At 39.1% G+C, this 18998-nt stretch overlaps 2 protein-coding genes across 2 annotated transcripts; one reads left to right on the forward strand and one right to left on the reverse strand.

Moving 5' to 3' along the window:
• Positions 1-1862: 1862 nt before the first annotated feature.
• On the reverse strand, positions 1863-12871 carry LOC311491053 (glutathione hydrolase-like YwrD proenzyme). Its single transcript, XM_084548899.1, has 12 exons — positions 12566-12871; positions 11683-11836; positions 11440-11593; positions 10071-10277; positions 8566-8718; positions 8402-8492; positions 6628-6793; positions 5742-5898; positions 5095-5277; positions 4872-4956; positions 4231-4326; positions 1863-3138 (listed from the first exon to the last, which is right to left on the reverse strand). Exons 1-12 carry the CDS (start codon positions 12663-12665, stop codon positions 2993-2995), a joined length of 1692 nt encoding a protein of 563 aa, XP_084405025.1. The 5' UTR covers positions 12666-12871; the 3' UTR covers positions 1863-2992.
• A 1748-nt stretch (positions 12872-14619) lies between these two features.
• On the forward strand, positions 14620-17286 carry tm4sf4 (transmembrane 4 L six family member 4; the record flags this gene model as incomplete). The annotated part of the gene is made up of 4 exons (XM_084549064.1): positions 14620-14790; positions 15503-15592; positions 16595-16743; positions 16982-17286. The coding sequence occupies 4 exons, from the start codon at positions 14620-14622 to the stop codon at positions 17178-17180; spliced, it is 609 nt and encodes a 202-aa protein (XP_084405190.1). The 3' UTR covers positions 17181-17286.
• Positions 17287-18998: the final 1712 nt, after the last annotated feature.

The raw sequence follows: 18998 nt of genomic DNA on the forward strand, positions 1-18998 counted from the left end.
TTAGTGTGTGTGTGTGTGTGTGTGTTTCCCACAGCCTCTTAGACAGCAGGGCCTCACAAAGCACTCTAAAGAATTAATTTCCCTCAGAGTAAATCAGTCATAACAGCAGGTCGACATGCGCTTAAATACACAATCAGTGCATTTTTTCCCTAACCTCTTTCGTCCCCACGGTGTACGCGTTTGTTCATTAAATGTACCCCGCAATGTGTGAATATCACAGCCATTCACATAGCTGTCATTTGCATTAATGAATTCATTATATTTAGTGTGTAAAATGTGACGTAGTGGTGAAAAAAGCTCATCGCAAGTTCCAAGGAAGCATCTTCAGAACCATTGTTTTGTCCCACCAACGCTCTAAGATTTATAATAGTTTTGTTGATCAAACTGAACAAGTCTTATCTTTGACTCTAAACCTTAAACTGAATATCGTTCTGTCTCGGGGTCATCGAGAACAAGCAACATGTATATGAGCTTAAAGCTGAAATGTAAATGTTAATAAATTCTACTAAAACCAGGGTTGGTGGTTTGTCTGCAACGCTTCTTTCTGGGTCATGATGTTACAGCAGCTCATTAGATCTATGTAGGGCAATAGGACACAACATGACTTCCAATAGTGCTGTGTCAGAAACCCAGCAAGACTGTGTATACATACATGTGTGTGTTTCAGAGGCCCAAAATGCTGTGAGCTCTTTTATAATCCATCTGGAATGCAGCACATCCAGATAAACTGCGAAGTAAGCTGGAACCGACCACTAACGAGCTGTGTTGATTAGGGCAGATTATGTGTGTTTGGGTGACAGGACACGTGGCTCTTTATTGGAGTGGTACCAGGGTGGCTTTGGAGCTGTAAGGAGATCAACACTGAAACAAAGGTCAAAACTATGTTTCTACATCAAGAGATTTGTGATGAAGGAAACATGTGTCCAGAGTACAAGTGCCTTGCAAGCTGTTAAGAAACTCACTCATATTGTTTCACACAAGTTAATGTGATATATATTATCTAGTGTGGCGTCCTCTGTATTTATGTCTATTTGTGTGGTGCACTGAGGGGAGGCAGGGCGTCTCCTGACAGCTAGAAATTTACTAAAAGTTAGAGCTCCCCACAAATTAGCTGACACAAAACATGCTGTGCAAATGCTGCATGACTTAAAACAGTGTTATCTGTTAAACTTAATTGGATAACTTCTCCAATGCAAATGTTAAATGCTGGTCCATTTTATCCTTTATCAGTCTCTCATATAACAAACATCATGTAATTTACACCGATCAGGCATAACATTATGACCAACTTCCTAATATTGTGTAGGTCTCCCTTGTGCCTCCAAAACAGTTGTGTCTCATCAGAGAACGGACATGGGCCTTCTGAGGGTGTCCTGTGGTGTCTGGGAACAGGATGTTGTTAGTGGGGGGCCTTTGGGTCCTACGGGTTGAGGGGAGGGGCCTCTGTGAGTCAGGCTTGGTCCAGTGCATCCCACAGATATTGGATCAGTTTGGGATGTAGTGAATTTGGAGGCCAGGTCAACACCTTGTGTAGTTTTTCATGTTTTTTTTTAGTTGTACCCTAAACTGTTTTTGTGTGTGTGCCTGTGTCAGGCTGCATCCTGCTGGGGATGGCTGCTGCCATCAAGGAGTGTCATTGCTATGGGGTGGGGGTGCCTGGTCTGATCTAGGTGGGTGCTACATGTCTAAGAAACATTCACATGAATGGCAGGTCCAAAAGTTTCCCAGCAGAACATTGTATTGTCACAAGATGGTCAATGTTATTCACACATACTGTCAGTGGTCATAATGTTGTGGCTCACTGGTGTGTGTATTACAGTACTGTAGCAAAACGTGGACTCACTGGGTCCTGAGTATCTATGCATACTCTTTCTGAGACAAATAGCTCTCATGTTAACTCCACTATGCCCTGCTGTCAAAAAAATACAAACACAACATGTAAAAGAAAACACACACATTACTTTGAACTATTACACAATCACCCGAGAACTGCCAGCAATTCACTAATGTGTAACTTTACTTTGCAATAGTATTGCATAAGCTGTACTTTTTAAAATTAGGGGTACAACATTTCTGAAATCATTTATAATTTTTTCACTTTTTTTTTTTTACATCACAAAAACTTGCTGTTCAACAAGATTGAGTAGTGTTCACATGCATGTGTCCATAGATACAGATCTACGGATCAGAACAGAGAATTTAAAAAACTTTTAAAACGTGTGCACTTCTAAATTGATGTGGCATTTGAAAACATGCATGAAATAAATGCGAATAAATTAAGCATTAATTCAGTAACAGCAACAACGATACTTTTAAATTTGGCAAATTCTTGCTGATTCATTTTATATTATTACACTTTCTAAAGTAATTTTAGTAAAATGTCACCCTGAGAATGTCACTCATTATGACTATTATGTCACTGAATCAGCAGCGGCTAATTACAGAGTAACTGATAATTATGTCAACCAACACAGAGTGGAGGAAGGATCTTTGGTATTTGTTGGTCCGGCTTTACCAGCAAACAAACCATGAATTGGCTTAAATTAGACTGTAGTACCTACAGTTCCATTCATATAATTTTTTCTACAAAATATCAGTACAGTTAGCATATTTTACTTCATATGGAACTAATGAACTGTTCCTGGTCTGCTGTTTGTTCCCAGATTACATACCATAAATACATGTATGTATTAACTGCAACAGGAACATGTTTGAACATGATCAAACAAGGCACTTCATGATGGTTCGAAGTAGCTGTTAAAACACAGGGCCTTAAATAGGCAATAAACCCTGACTTGTCAAATATTAACCAACATTAAAATCATTTGGTCTAATCATAATGCGACAGAAAAACTACTGACATTACAAAATACCACAATCGACCCTGAGCTCTACATTTCATTGATAGAAATGTCTTTTAAAAATAGGTTTCAAATTAATTAATCTGATCATTACGTTCAGTGAGGAGGAGATAAAAGGTAAGAAAGTTCATCTAGTATCCCTGAGCGCATCCGTCTGCTCTGGGGTCTGATCCCGCCCACAGCACCCTGGATGAACCGTCCGCTTGAGTGGCAGTCGGATTCCACCAGTCCCCGACAGTGATGATCTGTCCACGCCCAAACTGAGACCTCTGGTGGCCTGCGTGTGTGAATGACAAGATAAATAGGAAAATAAATCCAGTGTACACATCCCCTATCTGCTGTTATAGACTGCAAAAGAAAACATCCCAATTATTGGTTAAAGATTATCAAAACATGAAACCGCGAGTGTCATAATGAGCAGCTCTAATAGTGTTTACTGCCTTGATTGTTATTTGAATGGGTCAAATGCAGGAGGAACAATTTCCATGTGACTAAAGAAAGCATTTTAATTCTTTCTTTTTCTGATCTGTAGCACCATTTATCAATCTAGATGGCTTTGCAGAGTTTTGGAGATATCAACAATAAAGATTTCTACTGTCTCTTGAATATAATGGAACTGATGACTCAGATTGTAGAGCTAAAAAAAAAGCAAAAACTCAACAGAAAGCTGTCTTTTGAGAAGTCATGATCCAGTTATTCAAGAAAATGCAGGGACCTTGTTGCTGTGAGCAGTTTCATGTGGGAGCTATTTTATGTCTCCTTGACTACACCAACCAACCGCATCACTGTGTGGAAGGGAAACTGGAGAAAGAGATTACCATGTGAGGTCTTCTACGCTAAGTGGTATTGTGTACCACAAGGTGTCTTGGTCTTAGAGGATGAATAAATATGACTAGCTGGTGAGATGGGGATAAAAAGCAGCGTAGAGGAGTTACACACAGAAAGCAGCTCACCCAGGAGAGGGAAGAGGAACACAAACAAACATCCTGTTTCCAATAGGAAGTGAACATTTTTATTGATGTTGTAAACTCTGGTAAACTCTGATATAATGCCGCTCATTTATTGATTAACTCACAGCTGTTAATATACCGTACATTAATATAACAACTTATGTAACACATTAACTTTTGACATGGCTATTACTGATGAAAAAATTTCTTAGAAAAGTGACAGTTTCCGGGACATCATGCACATCAGGCTGCAAAGGGCTTTTTCTCGTTTATCTCAGTTTTCTGTTTGTGTTTTATAAATGAATGAGAGAATGGTCTATTCTCTGAAGCCATGACATAATTCACATGTAAAGAAAAACACTGTAATGAATGCTGTAGTGTCCTTAAAATAGCTGAATGTGAACTCTAACTCAACCTACCTGCGACTGGCCAGTTGACTTTATGGCCTCGTCTTCCGAGTTCCTCTGCGACCTCCAGTTCGATCCCCTCCTCCAAATTAACCAGCCACTGATCAGCTACGAAGACATATGACCGAACAGAATACGTTTTATTCTCTAAAAGAACTTGTGCCGTTTTTTTTTTTTTTTTTTAAGTCTTCGTTGACATTTATGGCCACATAAATATGTACTTTGGTTTTTAATTATGAATTTTATCTTAATACAAGAGGTTATTTGATGCTTATCAATGCGTCAGCTGTAAATGTTATCTACTAAGATGCTTAACATCACACTGTAATCAAAATCTAGAGATAAAACTCATGCCTAGACTGCTGAAGTCACAATTACATAAAGCTATTGTAAGCAAATACAAATCACATGTATGTCAACACACTCAGTGAAAATGACAAAACTATAACAAATGTATTGATTTTGTTGAATTAATAGATATATAAATAGTGCAATATATTTACAGTGGTTACTGATCCAAATCCAAGCTATTTTATATTAAAAATACAATGTATTATAATAAAACAAATGTCATTAGTATTAGTAAACTCACACAATTATGCTAAAATTTGTTTAGCTGTTATGTGTGTGTGTGTTAGGGATGTCAGGCATACTTTTGTGGTCATAATGCACGTAGACCCTCGGCGCATCCAGAGCTTGTTGAGGATTCATCCCAAACTCCATCATGTTCAGCAACACCTTAACACAAGAGTGATCTGTTATTAGCTCGTTAAAGAAAATCAAGGCTGAGAGTTCAAGTCGTTGTAGCTGCTTACGTATGTGAACAAAATGAGCCCGCCCTCCTCCCCAGGTCTGTCACTCCCGATGACCACATACCTGGATGTGACCTTGCGGTTGCATAAAAGCCCCCATCACTCCAAGCGCAGCGAGGAGTCGCGTTTTTTGCCCGTCGCGTGCAGAGTCAGTGAGGAGCGCAGGTATGATGGTGTGATATGGCCGCTTCCCCCCTGCCACGCAGTTAATGTGGTCGCGACGCAGAGAAAAATTGGCGCCACGGTTCTATGAGGGAGACAAAAATAAAGTTCATTATTAATTATGTAACTACAGTGATATATTGACAGCTTGATAACCACATAAACAAAACACCATCCACTCCTGCTTGTAAGATTATCATGCAAAACAGGATAATGAAATATTAAAATGATCAGTTTTTGTATAACTTTATTTATATAAGATAGATTGGTCTCAAGTTGTTGTAAAATATTCACACAATACCGCTGCTGTGTCACTGGACTTTCCCTCTGTGAATGCCCTGAGCATTTATTTATAGTTACTAATACAGCTTTATTATTCCTGTACATCATGTAGAAACAAGCTGAGAAAACCAATTACTATTTCTGTCCACTAAATGTTTGGAAGACATTTTGAAAACCATGAATAATCAAAAATTTCTAAGATTTACAAGCACACTTTAGACTTTCAATAAATAAGACGTAAAGTTTGACAACTGCGAGCCATCAGACCTGCAGTGAGAATCCACAGTCCTTAGGGACCAGCCCAGTCCCAAACCCCATATAAGTGCTGTTGACAAAGGAACATGCGTTTCCCTGGCTGTCAATCACACAGAAATAGACTGTGTCACTTCCCGTCATCGGGCCAGGCTCCACTCGCTCCATGGCCCTGCAGATTCACACAAACAATTAATAAAAACACAAATACTGAAGGGAGACAGAGGAGGAGGTTCTCTTGGGAGGAAAACAGAAAAGTAAATATTATCCCAAACTTCAAATCTTATGCAACAAATATCACCAGAAATATCAAACTAAGGGTGAGTGTTTTATGTCAGTTTCCATTTAATTCACAATAACAAGACTTTTGCAGAGCAATGAACGGGATCTGTAACTCCCTGCTTTCACCTGGTTTATTATGAAGAGGCTACAAAACAGATATTAGGATCCAATTCTCAGTTTTGATCAAATCATTACTACTGATTGATTTTTGTGAAAAGGAATGAATGAAAGGGGTATATTTGATGCATGCATTTCTGTGTGATGCCCAGTGCAGTGACATAACATCCAACTCAGCAGGAGTTAATAAGACAGAATAGGTTTGCATACGCGCATGAATACGTGTTAACGGATTATTATGTTGTTTTATACTTTTATAGTCTGTTTGTCTATTTGTCTTATAACTGATAAGGACCTGAAGTTCAAAGTCTGCAATAGGGACCAGCAAATACACATTGCTGCCAAAACATACGCACACACACCCTGCATATGTGAGGGATGAGACATGAAGGGATGAGCGTTAAGGTTGGGGGAAGTAAAGGTCTCCAGTCCTATCTAAAGTCAACAGAGAATGGCTGGTACACACTGGTACGAACAGACACACACACACACACACACACACCTGTCCATGCTGATGTGCTGCGCTCGCTCGTGGCTGTAGCTCTTGTCCAGTAAGGTTTCCACAGGGACGGTCACATGGTCTGGGTCGCCAAGGTAACGTTGGGCATCTGTTAATGCCAAACGCACAGCCTCCACCAATACATGGATATAGTCAGTGCTGTTATGGCCTATAGATACACAAACGCACACACAGAGCAGGAGAGAGAGAGAGAGAGAGATAGATTACTGCACATCAGCTTGTGATAACACTTATACAATATAAATACATATGTATGAGCAACATGATAAATAAAACGGGTAAATAAACAGTATTTGCCTGTTTTTTCCCCAGATCTGATCTGAGTTTCTGACTCTAATTATTCGACAGTGGGATTTATCTTTGAAGCTTAGGTGAAAGTTTAATAATCTGTTCACGGTAAATTTGGGCTATTTCTGCTGCTCCACTCACTTCATCACTTCCCATGCTTTCAAAATCATGTTTTTTGTTGTAAATTTGAACTACTACACTACTCTCATCTAATTATCGCCTGTCACTCTGTCTTTTAGACAAGCTGTCGTGCAGTTCCCCTTCCTCTCTCTACCAAATCTCTATCACATTCAAGTTGTCCAGTGTGCCCAAACCAAAGACTCAATCAGCCTATCTGCTCCACCACTAGCAGCATTTCAAACTGTTGTTACCCCTATTTCCTATCTTAGTCTGGGACTCCTCTCCATGGTGTCGCTTCTCGCCAGAGTCTAACACACTCAGAATACTCTTGTTGCTTCAGTGGAAATAATCAATACGTTGAAAAGAAACCTCTTGTGTGAAGTTCTTTTTTATCTACCTACTATGTACCCAGTAGTTATTATTAGTTCTTCATTTAAACGATCAACCAGGAACCAAGTGGGTCTTTAACTTTTCATTAGCTGAATCACTCTCGTGTTACACTAGCCAAAGACAGAATAACACATCAAACTGCCGCTGTACAAGAGCCGCATTCTTAAAACCAACTCTTCACCTTATCGCAAACTGTGATCATACATACGCTGCTTGAATAAATCAAACCAAATCAATAAAAGAGGGTAAAATAGAAATGTGATCCAAAATGGAGAACATAATGTAAAATTTCTATGATCGGGCATCGTTAGTGCAACATTTACCAAACAGTAATCTGATGATATGAAAGGATTTTTTTGTCTCTGAATGTTTTTATTGATTTGTGAACCTCTTTATTTGCTTTGGATTATGCAACAACAGTGTGGTAATGTTATGAGGCAGACATCGCCCTAACAGATATCAGTGGATCGAACAACTTTTTCCACTGAGAATGTTTTAGCACCCTCAGGACTCTAGATATCTTCTTGGTCAGAGGTGGCTCACACATGATTCATGTCTCATGTGATCAATGAGTAATGAGTCAGGTGAGAGCTGGTATCCTGAGTCAACATTTCCAGGCTCTCATAGTTTTCACTGAGCAAGTCAACTACCGTGGGCAAAGCTGAAACAATAATGAGGACTGTGACTGAATGATCATTGTTGTGAGACCATAATTGGACAAATCCACGTCCAGCATGCAGCACAAACTAAGATATATTCCCTTAGCAAAGATTTCAGAGGTAGAAAAGCGGAAATGTGATTCTGTAATCTGGGTTGAGTTACTATCTGGGTACTTCTGCCTTTATTGCTGCTAACTCAAAACTGATTTGATCAAGTTTTCCAGAAACCTTATTTGCTGTATGACACTTTCCAGCAAGAAACCTTTATGCAGCTAACTCCCAGTTGTCCCTGTGGTTACCTTTGAGTTGGGGAAAGTTCTCCAGGATGTTGAGGAGCAGCAGGGCAGCCAGTCCCTGACTGTTTGGAGGAAGCTCCCACAGACGCACACCCTGAACACACAACAAGGTCATTCACTCTGGTGACCTTAGAGTACAGATATAATAAGCATCCCTGGTTGCGGACCTTGTACTCCGTGCTTAGGGGGATAATGACCTCGCTGTCATGGCTGCTGAGGTCATCCAAGGTCATAACTCCTCCATTCTGACCGATGACGTCAACAATAGCTTGGGCCACTCTGCCCTGGTAGAAAGCTGGTTTGCCACGCTCACCAAGCTCCTGTCGATACAACAGTTAAATCAGCGTTAAATTAAATCAATCAACCAATTAAGAGAGCTTATCTCTTTGAATTCTGTCTGTCCGTTTTGCACGGCACAAAGCACAAAAGCGTTAAAATACGATGGCCAGCATGATGTAATGCTACAAGAGTCCGGTGTTTCAAAGGGGTGACCACCACTCGAATGAATTAGAGGGCGTGTGTGAATGTCCATGAGGAAGTGGCCCACCGTCATCGCAGAGGAATGACCATTATGATGTCGTGAAAACCACCCATCAAGGCTGAACTCACGGCTATTGTTCCTACTGCGTCAGGAAAGTGAGTATATGTGTGTGTTAGTGAGTGTAGAGGGCTGTCATGGGCGTACTTGGCTGCTTTCCTGCATTATTACATTACTAATGACTGACTGTTTGATGTTATGATACAGTTTGGCATCAATCAGCGCATACCTCAGTGGTCAAACTAAGAAAGAAAAACCCACACATACAAACGCAGTGAGGTCAGACATAGTTCTATTGAATTCTCACTTACAGTAATCAGTGCGGTTTTATAAATATTACATTACCCACACAGAAGTACACCAACAATCAAGGCCACAGAGTCATATGAAGCACAGGAAACTGAATTCTCTTCAGTTCCATTTTTGGGCATGATTCTTGTCAAAACAGCTTCCATACTTTTCAAGTCCAATTTTATTTATAAAAAGACATTACAGAAAAGCATATATCAGTAGTTGTTCCACTAATATATGAATTTCTGTTAGTTTCAAAATGTAGGCGTCAGGCTTAAAAGGAGGCTCTGACAACGCGTTAGAGCTTGAATTCATCTGGATGCAGGTGATGACCATATTTTATGGCAGTTACATAATCACACCTGCAACATAATCGCTGTTTATAAGCCTAACAGCCTGGCCTCTGTTTGACTTCTGATTCTAGATTAAAGTTTGCTCTATCTTTATAAATAGTATCACAAGACCTTATACCATCATGTTTTTTCCTACCAATCTTCTCTTTTTAAATCTGCTTTCAATTGCACATTTCCACAGTTCCCTCAATACTTTGCTTACCCCTGCAAAACTATATTCCTATCTCCTTCTGTTTTCTTTGTTTTCCTTCCATATTATATTCTACACAAGAGCTGACTCAGGGTTAACTGCCCCTGGGTTCATCCTAGGTCTGTCCTTCTAGAAGACTATGTCAAGTTTATGAACTGGTTTCTCTGACGTTCTACATTGTCTCATTTCCTTCTTTCTGAATAACAGGAGTTCAGAAAAAAATGTCCCACTGCTCCTCACATGACCTGCGAACATGTGTGCATTGTTGTTTTTTTTTCCATTTCAGTTTCAAGGATTTACCTTCAGGGTTCGAGCCAGGGCAGTGTTTTTGAATACTTGTCCACATTTGGGCGCTTGACCGTCAATCAGCAAGTCCCTACCCAGTTCCTTCCCCGCATCTCTCAGAGTAGAAACCCAGTTCGCCCAGTGGTGGGCTGTTACCTCAGCAACAGGAAATCCCACCTCTGCAAGTTCCACTGCCCCACTCAGGACCTCCTGCAAAGACAGCTACAGAAACAAGCAGAGGAAACACATGCTTACTGCAGGAAACATCACTGAGCAGGAAGGATTACTCATTCTTGACTGATTTGTAATTTCCTACCAAGGTTTTTCAAAGAGTATTTATTTCTTTCTTAGTAATCTGTGAATGAAAGATGAAATATTATTTACTTTTATTTTTCACTTTTCAGCGATATACTCTGCTGCCATTAAATAACTGAAGAGGATTTTTGTCACTTATATATCACTAGCATAGTATCTGGTTGCATTTTTTGAGGAAATTAATTGTTAGGGTACGTTTTTTTTTTCATTTTTAGTTTATTAATGATACTTTCAAACCAAATACACGAGGATGGGAAGCATTAGGGGTATTTTTGAGAGTAAAGTTCTCACTTGTAACACCTACATAATTATTTTAGGAAACTAAAGGCAGTGGGACCACATTTGGCCTGGAAGAGCATTTCATTAAGCTGCCCATGTTTGAAATTTACTGTTTAATCCTTTTACCTTTCTTTCCTTATGGAAGTAATCACCAGAGAGTGTTCTATTTGTTTTACAAAACTTAATTGAAATTTATCTTGTTAAATTAAATTTTCATCCCCCATGCACAAGCAGCCCCACTACTTCGCCTACGACAGAGGATGAACTTCCAGTCCAGTGTCACTTAGATAATTTAAATCCAAAAAGGGTTAAAACAAAAAAAAAAAAAAGACTGGACTTGTAGAGTTTTTTGAGAAGACGTTTTACCACTCATCCGAGTAGCTTCTTCAGTTCAGAACCTTTTTTGAACCCTTTCTGGATATACCATGACCTGAATTAACGAGAACCTTCACAGGCTAGATAAGTTTGAGCCTACTGATCCACTTTTCCTGAGACCTGCAAAAACTCTACCTTAGATGGCTAAGTTAACGTTAACCAAATAAAGGAAATATCCACTTACACAAATGAGTTTTTCAGTCCACATTTACTCATTTGTCCCGGATTCTGAGTCAAGTGTCCTAGGTTTACGTGTGTTGGTGGCGCATGTCAGTGTGGTTACTTTTGCAGTGTTTACACGGAAGTGTTTATATCGTGTAAATGATTACGCTAGATGGGCTTTTGGCTACTTGACTGTTGCATAAAACACATACAAATCAATACACATAGACAACACAAACACACACAGGCAAACCTTGTGACTTCCAAAAAGCTGTATGGTATCACACCAGCATGCAGGGGCCCCTGGTACTGTAACGTTCAAAGCATCAAACACTGGCGGAGGGGTCTCTGCAGTGAAACCACGTCCTTCCAGGAAGTCCAGACTCTGGGCTCGGGGTGAACGGCCACTGAAGACGCAAAAAGAGAGAGAGAGAGAGAGTCTGCTTCGTGCTCTGTATTAAAGCAGCAAGAACAAAAGCAACAAAAGAATCTCCACCTGCCATTAATCCCTCTGATCTCTCCAGTGTTTCCGTTGTAGAACAGGCAGAAGGCGTCGCCACCGGGGCCGGTGCTACACGGTTCTGTTACTGCCAGAGCTGCAGCTACGGCAACCGCAGCATCTGCAGCATTGCCCCCACGCTTCAGGACATCTGTACTCGAACATATAACCACGACTGACTGATGGAAATTACTTATTATGATGCTTTGGCATTTTTGCCCTAAAAGCATATTACCAAAGAATATTTCAGCTGAAAGATATTATCTCACAAACATGGAAATATAAAACACAATACTGGCATTCATTTATTTACTTCCTTAAAGAAAATGTTGTTGGACCATGATGTTTGCACTCACCGTCCCTTTGCAGTGTACTACAAATACTACAGGTGTGTCATTTTTTTGATATCCACAGTTGTTAGAATTTACTTTTTGGTTTTGGGTTGTTTCTTGCTTCTTCAATCTTTATACAATTCTGTAAATGTATGTACAGTATATAACTGTGTTTTTGGTGGTTGAATTCGTGGCATTAAATGGTGGGAAGGGGCTAAGTGAGGAATACAATGAGGCAAATCTGAGGACACCTCTGATTACAGGTAGGCACTAAGCCACACCTGTTGATAAGAAGTTGATTGATATCCATTAAGATGACACACTATAGATTACCAAGAGGCTATGAAGAATTTGCTAAAATATCTTAGTCACACAGTTATTTTATCTAGCTTAATATATATATATATATATTTCACTTTTTAATGTTCAGTGTTTCTACTCGAGTTAGCAGTTGTTTAGCTGGTTTGCTAGTTAGCAGTTAGCTATGACTGGACTGAACTGGACGTTGAAAGAAAGTCATTTCACCATGGCAACTGTTTTCCACTCACCCAGTCCTATACTGGAAGCTAACGGCTGGCTGGTCGCCACGCAGCCGTGTAAACACACCACGGGAGACCGACGAGAACAGAAAGTCAAGTCGGTACCCATCCCGCCTTAATTACCAGACTACGGGCAGAAATGGGGTAAAATCACGGGACAAAATTGAACCGTACTGGACTTTGAAACTTCTCATCGATTACTCTGTTATCGATTGAGTTGGTCTCAATCAGGAAGAGAAAAGCAGATTGCCGAACACATCGATCAGACTGAAGAATCGGCTGCAGGAAATGTAATTTGGTTGTTTATGAGGAAAATAATCACACCTGAAATGATTCTTCTATCAGTAGAAAATACAAACATAGTTTTGACGAGTTTAATGCTAAATGAAATGGTTTCTTGTACATTTGTTCATATGCTAATATGATAATTTGTGCATTTTGGCTTATACTATTTCTATTTTATCTTACTAGATTTTATTCTACTTATTTTTTATTTCTATTTAATTTAATTTAATCTTTTCTTTTTACCTGAGGTTCTTAAGAGTGTGTTTTTTATGTACAACTAAGCTACTGTAACCAAGCAATTTCCCTTGTGGATCAATAAAGTTTATCTAAGTCTAAGTCTAAGTCAAGGAAACAGCAAAAATGTCTCATCCCAAAGTCCATTTAGTAGCTTTTTCTATTCTTTCATCTATTATACATTGTACATGTTATATTTCATTTTTTTTAAGTCAGTTTAAAGACTGAAGACTTCTATTCCAACATTATTCATGTAAAAGGAGGCTCTGACAACTGTGTTAGAAGGTGAAGGTGTTTTTTTTTTTAAGATAACTTACTGATAACTTAGATATCAATGCTGCGGGCTGTTTTATCTTAACCCCACGTAATTTAAGAGAACCATCAAGATGGGGTGATGTACTTGCCATGTGACAATAATAAAGCCATAATGGTATCAAACAACGTAGAAATAATCAAATACATTAAATACGACACTCCTCTTTATGAGTCGTTATTGAGGCTTTAGAAATGACCTCATAGGTTAGGATGGATTCCAAAGATAAGGATAAAGATCGTTGAATAATAGTTCACACAGATTAATGCTGGTTGTGGGATATAATGGAATAGTAAACGTTTCAAAATAAATGATTTTATTTATTATTTTTACAACTAGAATCAGTTAAAGACAGGCATTGCTAATGGTTTAACTTTATTAGTAATATCCTGTGGTTATCAATTACCAGGGAGGGCATGTCATGATAATGAATTTGTCACTCTTCTGGGCAGTTCTTACAGTTCTGTAGCGATAAATGCAAAACAAACATATTTATGACATCTGTCACCCAAGAGCAACCCCCAAAATATTACGTACGAGGATGCATCCAGAGATAAACCGTAAATTGAACAAGTTTAACTAATGAAGATGTCTGCCTCGTTAATCAGTGATCCTGCGGCTGGGTGCAACCATGAGGGCTCTCCTGTATCGACCAAATGTCTGTCACTCCATTTTCTGTCTCCACGTACACAAACCACATGGTAGAACATTAACCACTGTGACCACTGTGCCTTCAGTGCTGTGTATGTGTGCACACACAGGTATGTAATCCAATATTAATGGCTCTCTGTGTGTTTGCACATTGTGTGTGTGTGTGTGAGAGAGAGAGAGAGAGAGAGAGAGAGAGAGAAGGATCATGCCATATTGTAGCTGGCTGATTTAGAAGTGAAGCAATGACATCACACAGAGAGATAGGTGGGAGGTGGGAGTGGGAGTGACTATAAAGGTTCAAATGAAGCATCGCTGATCATCAGACACAGGACAGGTGAAGCAGACCACATCATCTGGAGATAAAACATTAACCTCATCCCACTGTCGGGACTGTTGTTCCTCATCACCTGACTGACTTGAGGTGGACAAAGGCTGGACTTGATCAACTCAACTTTAAACTTCATAATACCTCTCAGATAATTCAAGCAAAAGACCAGCCTGAGTGGAGAGTTTTAAGACTCACAAGAAACTAACCTCAAGCGTCGTCACTGTGGGAGGCAGCTGAAGCATCAGTGTCAAGATGTGTTCGGGCAGCTTTGCCAAATGTCTGGGCATCAGTCTGATACCGCTGGCGATAGTTTGTGTACTCTGCAACATTTTGCTCTTCTTCCCCAGCGGGACGATCGTGGAAAGCGAACACATCACAGAGCAGGTCTGGTACTTTGGAGGCATTCTGGGATCAGGAGTTCTGGTGAGTGTGGTTTAAATTCCGTTTTGCATAAAATCCACTGAAAACTTCAACTGACAATTATTTTCATTACTTTTTCATAATCCATTTTCATTCATTGAGCTGTAAAACATGAGAGAGCTGTAAAAAGTGCCTGCTGTTTGGCTCTTGGTTTGGTTGTTGTCCAAAATCCTAAAAATATACAGTTTATATTTACACATCATTCACATCATTTTGTGGAAAAAGCAAATCCCTCATCCTAAATGTATATCCTTACATGTATGTGTTTGAAAAAAAAAAAAAAAAAAAAAAAGTTTAGCATTTTAAGATTGATAGCTTAAAATACTGGTAGTCCCCCGTGACCCTTCACAGGACAAGCGGTTACAGAAGATGAATAAATGACTGAAAATACTGATAGTTCAGTTTGTTCTTTTGCAACTCTGTTTGTACAGCACTCTGGTCAAAGTTTGCTGAAAACTGTCACCAACACAATTTTTATTTGTTATATTATTATTTAATATTATATTTAGTTAAAAGTCATACTTTTTATGATTTGTAGCATTATTAAATAATTATGACAGCCTATTTGCAGAAATAGGGAAGAGAGTTCTGGTGGAGTTAATAGGAAGTTGTTATTAAACTTTATATCTTAATGACCTCCTGCACGCAGTAAATGAAGAAAATGATAATCTGCTCAACCGTTTTCTTGTGTGTGTGTGTGTGTTTTGGGCGGCAGATGATCTTCCCAGCTCTGGTCTTCCTGGGCCTGAAGAACAATGACTGCTGCGGTTGCTGCGGCAACGAAAGCTGTGGGAGGAGATTTGCGGTGAGGCCGTGTTTTACTGTCCCAACTTCTCACCATAATGAAATTATTATTTACAGCAGTGGCTTTCAAACAGTCGGGCGCGGCTCCCGATTAAGCGGAACAGGATGGGAAGGAGTGAAATGGGTCCCAAAATAAAACGACACAAACTGAAGTTCAGATTTTGGGAAAGATTGTGAATGGATTAACAATTGAAACTGAGCCTTCTATGCAGGCCTTTTTAGCAGATGTTTCTGCTCTGACTCTCACTTTAAAAAAAGGCACAGGAGTTGCAACTAACATTCAAGGCATAAGAGGTAGTACCTCATAAAAAGTACCTCATTATTTTTCAATATATATCTAAAAAATGAACTTTTAAAATCTGTATGGAAATCAGAAATCAAAATATAATTTGCAGTATAAACATTTAAACACAACTTTGAGTTGAAGTGTGTTTGTATTGCTCCAGACCAGATCTCTGTATTATATTATCTTGATTGGTACAGCCTTAATTCTGTAGAAAATTGAACTTTTCTGTCTATATTCTTGTCTCTTTTTTGGGAAAACTTTTTGAAAACCCCAAATCTAACAAATGAAATACATGAATGAGAAAGTACGAATGAAGCATTACGGCTTGGAGCTGCTCTGTACTGACAACGTCCACTACTACATTTCACCTGTTAACTGTAGAAACTTACCTAATGGGAAATAAAACGGCACCATGAAAACATGGCAAACCCACAACACAAATTAATAAGAATCTGATCTCCGACACAGGGCTGCCATTGTCCTGGCACATACTGATCAATACTTCAGAAATGTGTAAGTGTGTGAGCGAAGAATCGGCAAACAAAAGTCTGACAAATAGCGTCTGTGTTGCTCTGTGTTCATGACCCTGAGTCTGGTCTCTACACACAGAGAGAATAACTACACTGTTGTCGCTACTTGGGGTTTTTAAAGCGAGATTGTTGAATATATTGATTTCCGATATGAGCGGCTGTTCTTTCTTTGTGTCTCTCTCTGCAGATGCTGAGTTCTATACTGTTTGCAGCTGTCGGCCTTTTAGGGGCCGGTTACTCAGTTATCGTTTCTGCTGTGGCCATCAACACAGGACCTCTGTGTGTGACTGGCACTAACGGCACAGAGAAAATCTGGGAGTATCCCTTCGCAGATGGGTGAGACAGACGTACATTCAGGATTAAAACACACATTCGATGTTTTATATTATGAGCAATGCCACCAATGTAATGACAATCCTAAAATGCAAAAAGTGGAGAATTTTGTGGGTCAACCAATCCTTCATTAAATGTGCAACCTTCACCGTTGTTCACTGTAACACCACATTAATTTACCTGCAATGAAAGTCTTTACACATTTAAATTTACTGTCTAATTTCTCACCCTCCCCTCCCAGAGACTACCTGTCCAACAGCACTTCCTGGGACACGTGCAAGGAGCCGCATGACGTGGTGTCCTGGCATCTGTCTCTGTTCTCCGTGCTGCTGGTCATGGGTTTAATCCAGATAGTGCTGTGCGCTGTGCAGGTGGTGAACGGCCTGCTGGGAGCTCTGTGTGGCGACTGCTGCGGCTGCTGCGGAGGGGTCAGTGTCTGATATGTAGTCTGATATGTGATATGTCTTCACTTAATTAGAGTCTATTTATGATATTAACTATGTGCAGGGAGGGAAAACTCTACGTTTACGACATCATTCATCGCAGTTAATATGTGCAATATATCTATTATTTATTATATCTCTGTCATTTCTGCATGCTGTTGCAAACTGCAATTTCCCCATTGTGGGACAAATAAAGGTTTTTCATATCTTATCTTATCTTATCTTATCTTATCTTATCTTATCTTATCTTATCTTATAATTCCTGCACCTGTAAAGCTGAAGCAGGATCCATTTGGTCAGGAAAACGCATTTAGTAAATCATATTTATTGTAATTTTACAATATTTCAGCTACGTTCTATACCAATATTAAATGTTTTGATTTCATTTTTATATATATTTTAGTCTAATTAAATAAAGTAATAGAAAGGAAAATAGTGCTAAAGCAATAAATTATAATAAAAAAAGTTGTGTAGCTGCAAAATCTGACGTGAAGATTCTTCTAATATTTAACATCAAAATGCTGTTTATTATCAATTTAAGGGGAGTCTTGTTGTTAAATCAATGTTACATGTCATCTGAAGGTATTTATTGTGTGATCAGAACACATGAAAATATTAATATATTTTGTGTTTCAGAGCGATGGAACCGTCTGAACAATTCCTGTGGATGAAGGCAGCTTCTGACCTGTATTTATTCTTTTTAAAGGGTGAATTTCTTGCTACAAACAACATGTTATGGCATAGTTGCTTTTTCTTTTTTTTTTTTAATTAGAGATCATTGAATACGGTGCGTGGCTATTTAAAAACACTGAAAATGACAGAGCTTCTTTAGGGTTTCCTATTTACTCTAGCAAGCATTTATGACTCCATTTTCTTCTTCAAACTGACTACACACATGTATATGTATATATATACATATATACATATGTGTGTGTGTATATGCTGTAATTTCCAACATTTTCCAACATTTATGATTTTTTATGATTTTTTTTTTTCAGTTTGCAATCAGTAAATAATGATCATATTTTTTGATAGATGTTTGAATAGCGATTCTAAATTGGCCGTAGGTGTGAGTGTGTGTGTGAATGGTTGTCTGTCTCTCTGCGTTAGCCCTGCGATGGACTGGCGACCTGTCCAGGGAGTACCCCGCCTCTCGCCCGATGACAGCTGGGATAGGCTCCAGGAGACCCCCACAACCCTTAACAGGAATAAGCGGGTATAAAAGATGAATGAATGAATGAATGAATGTTTGAATAGCAAATGAGACAGGATAGGGCTATTGATTGGAATTTGTATTTATGTATATATATTTTTTCTTCTGTGGCGCAAGCGACTGTTTTAAAAACTCAGTTCTCTTTTCCGTTGCATGACTGCTCCCTGCTGGGGTGTATAAGCATGAGCCTGATGGAAAAAAAGAACTGTAGCTGTATCTACACCATAAATAAAATCTCCCACCTTACTCCTTGTCCGTGTTGTTGCTGAAAGATTTTATTCTGCTTTTAATTCATCATGTCACGGGAATACATTTCAAATGGAGTCAGTACATTGGTGGGATGTGTTGCATTTTTCTTTGAAACACAGTTATAGTACATGTCGTCATGAAGTTAATCTTTCTGTAAGCCATGCTGTTTCATGGGGTTATTAAATAATTAATTTTTTTCACTGACCTCTGCCAGCAGCAGAAAAAATACATATCCATAGACTTGACCTAGCCTTGTATTACACACTCAAAGCCAAGTCTACACTCAGAACTTTTAAATCATATGCCTTATTTAGTGATTGTTTTGATTGCTATTCATTTATTCTATTTATAAA

The sequence above is a fragment of the Chelon labrosus genome, assembly GCF_963514085.1.
Source record: "Chelon labrosus genome assembly, chromosome: 7".
In the NCBI taxonomy this organism is placed as follows: Eukaryota; Metazoa; Chordata; class Actinopteri; order Mugiliformes; family Mugilidae; genus Chelon; species Chelon labrosus.